This window comes from Nicotiana tabacum, chromosome 11 (assembly GCF_000715075.1).
Source record: "Nicotiana tabacum cultivar K326 chromosome 11, ASM71507v2, whole genome shotgun sequence".
NCBI classification, from domain to species: Eukaryota; Viridiplantae; Streptophyta; class Magnoliopsida; order Solanales; family Solanaceae; genus Nicotiana; species Nicotiana tabacum.
The window spans coordinates 4,728,938-4,732,372 of NC_134090.1; the positions used below are offsets into that span (position 1 = coordinate 4,728,938).

The 3,435-nt window shown below is 31.7% G+C and overlaps 1 protein-coding gene across 1 annotated transcript; it reads left to right on the plus strand.

Moving 5' to 3' along the window:
- The first annotated feature begins 654 nt into the window (after window positions 1-654).
- LOC107774894 (aspartic proteinase PCS1-like) lies at window positions 655-2,464 on the plus strand. Its single transcript, XM_016594553.2, has one exon. The coding sequence runs from the start codon at window positions 985-987 to the stop codon at window positions 2,275-2,277; it is 1,293 nt and encodes a 430-aa protein (XP_016450039.1). The 5' UTR covers window positions 655-984; the 3' UTR covers window positions 2,278-2,464.
- The last annotated feature ends 971 nt before the right edge of the window (window positions 2,465-3,435 follow it).

Genomic DNA, 3,435 nt, shown 5'->3' on the forward strand with positions numbered 1-3,435 from the left:
TTGATTTTCTTTTAGTATTTAAGGCTCTTTATTTTGTAGGCATATATGATATTTGGACTCCGGGAAGGAGAGATGTGATTCAAGTGAAATCCAATATTATAGATCCAACTTTCGATGAAGGAATCCTTTATCATTGGTTGTGAATGACTGATTTTTTTCAATCTTTTCGACGTTAGTTTCATATGAGCAAGTTAGAAAAATTTAGAAATAGAATCATTTGAGTTATATTCTTTATTTCTTCTTCTTTTATTTTCTTTTTTCCTTTTTAGGTTCTCATCGGGTGGTATAAGGATTATTTCATAGGGAAAGAGTTTATGGAGTGGCGGAGCCACCTTATAGGAAGGAGTGTCAAATGACACCCCTTCCCGAAAAAAATACATTGTGTAGTTAGATGAAAAAATAAATTATATGTAAGTATAATATGTATTGACTTCCCTTAATTTTTTGGTATGTTTACTTTTATATATTTTGACACTCATTAACGAAAATTCTGACTCCGCCACTGAGTTTATGACTATGAATTTATCAATGACTATAGTAAGATGATTAAAATTTCCTTATTCTTAAATGAAGATTTTAGTTTGAATTGTCGGAATAAAAAAATTCCTAACAAATATATAGTACTGTTTCCACCTATAATAAACCTTAGGTAACGCGAATACAAATTAGTAATATCAGTTGATCTTTAATATCACATAGAAAAAGGAAAAGAAAAGAAAAAAAGCAGTGGCTCAACTACAATTTAGTAGCAAGCAGTAGGTAACTATGATCATTATAAAACAGCTTACAAACAACTCAAAGTATTATCTTCAAAACCGCGTTTGGCTTTTGCTTTTCTTTTCCCCTTATTTCCTCTTTGTCTTTCCTTTTGTTCTTTTTTCATCCTTACAAAAACCATATAAATAGCCAAACATCCACTCCACTCTAACTCCCAATACCAACCACCCCCTTCTTCACCCCTACCCAAATTCTTGAATTTTCTTCATGGAAATTTACAAAGCTTTCTTGCTTCTATTTCTTAGTTTTCTTCATATAACAATAGCTAAAAACTCCCATGAAAATAAACCATTTTCACTTTCTTTTCCTCTTACTACAACCCCTTTATTATCTCAAAACTTTTCTACTAAATCCATTTTTCAATCTTCTAAAGCCATGACTAGAATTCCATCTTTAAGTTATAAATCAAATTTCAAATATTCAATGGCTTTAATTGTTACACTTCCTATAGGGACACCTCCACAAAATCAAGAAATGGTTTTAGATACTGGAAGTCAACTTTCTTGGATTCAATGTGATAAAAAAACTCCTAAAAAACCACCTCCTACTACTTCATTTGATCCTTCTTTATCCTCTTCTTTTTCTGCTCTTCCTTGTAATCATCCACTTTGTAAGCCGCGAATTCCCGATTTTACCCTCCCAACATCGTGTGACCAAAACCGTTTGTGCCACTATTCTTACTTCTATGCTGATGGTACTTTAGCTGAGGGTAATTTGGTACGAGAAAAATTTACCTTCTCCAATTCCCAAATTACCCCTCCTTTAATTCTTGGTTGTGCGACGGAGTCTAGTGATGACAAGGGTATTTTGGGAATGAATCTTGGACGGTTCTCTTTTGCTTCCCAAGCTAAGGTACAAAAATTCTCTTATTGTGTGCCTAGTAGACAAGGGAACTTATTACCTAGTGGAACATTTTACCTAGGTCAAAATCCCAATTCACATATGTTTCAATACATAAATCTTTTGACTTTTCCTCAAAGTCAACGCATGCCAAATTTGGACCCCCTAGCTTACACTATTGGTATGGTAGGGATAAATATTGGCGGGAAAAGATTAAACATATCCGAGAGGGTTTTCCGGCCTAACGCTGGTGGTTCCGGCCAGACGATGATTGATTCCGGCACCCAGTACACTTTCCTAGTGGAAGAAGCTTATAATAAAGTCCGAGAAGAAATTATTAAGTTAGTAGGTTCGAAATTGAAGAAGGGGTACGTTTATGGTGGTTCGCTTGATATGTGCTTCGATACTATAAATTCTGTACAAGTCGGACAATTAATAGGCGATATGACGTTAGAATTTGAAAATCGAGTTGAGATTATGATTAATAAAGAGAAAATGTTGGATGACGTAGGTGGAGGAGTTCATTGTATAGGGATTGGACGATCGGATTCACTTGGAATAGCAAGTAATATTATTGGAAATTTTCATCAACAAAATTTATGGGTAGAATTTGATTTGAGTAATAGAAGAGTGGGTTTTGGAAAAGCAGAGTGTAAGTAGGGTATTAGAGTAGTGTAGTGGGTGTTTCGAGTACATATTTTTATGAAACTTTTTAAAAAGGTGTATATGTCAATCCGGAGTAGTTGTTGGGGGCTTGTGTTTTGTACATGTAAAATATTTTCTTGGTCAAATAGATAATTTCATAAAATATGGATGTACACTATGTATAAATTATTTTCTATTTTAATCTTCTTCCACATTATTGAATATTATTGGTAGGATCGAACTCTTGTTTTTTGATATCAGCTTGAACGCATCTAAGATTATGTGTTCAACCGGTCAAAATCTATAACCTCTAGTTAGTCTAAGCTAGTGTTTGGGTATATATTTAATTCAAACTTGGAAAAAAAATTTAAAGTTGTGTTGAAAAATAATTTTTGAAAGTTAAAATTGTGTTTTGACCTGCACTTTATTTGAAGAAGAGTTGAAGTTTTGTGAGTAGAAAAAAAAATTCTCCCAAAAATTACCATAAATCAGTTTTCGGAAACTTGAAAATTTTTGTATATGTTTTTTTTAAAATATTATCATATTTTATAAACAAACAATATTTTTATTTTTTTCGAAAAAATAAAACCAAAATCTATAGTCAAATGGGAGCCAAATATCAAATAATTTTGCTTACTAAAATTAAGAATAAAAGAATTTTATTCATTTTACCACAACTCTAGCTTGCATTACTAGTCAATTTGATGACTGTGACAAGACGAGATCATTAAAATTCGTTAGTTAAAATCTTAGAAACTATATATACTCTCCTTATTCGTACCAATGCTATAGATATGGATGACTACACATGAACCTAATTAAAAGGACAAGAAAAAATAAACACACAGAGGAAAAAAATTGTACCTGTGTCCTTGTCCATTAATTAGTTTGCCGTGGCCAGTCACGTAAAGATTTAATCGTTGGACAGACTTTAGTGGATAGTCGTACTAACCACTACTCCTCCATAATTTTTACTGTAGTTTGAGGCTAGTAAAAGAAATTAAGCTAGCAGTTGTACATAAATTTGTATAAAATTTGAAGATTTTTTTTTTTTAAGATGATATGAAAAATAATTTTTGAAAGTTAAAATTATGTTTTGATATATATTTTATTTTAAAAGAAGTTGAGTTTTTTGAGTAAAAACTTGAAAAATTAACCTGAACCACTTTTTGA

Coding starts and splice junctions, on each gene's coding strand:
- LOC107774894 (XM_016594553.2), top strand. CDS start 985: ATGGAAATTTACAAAGCTTTCTTGCTTCTATTTCTTAGTTTTCTTCAT.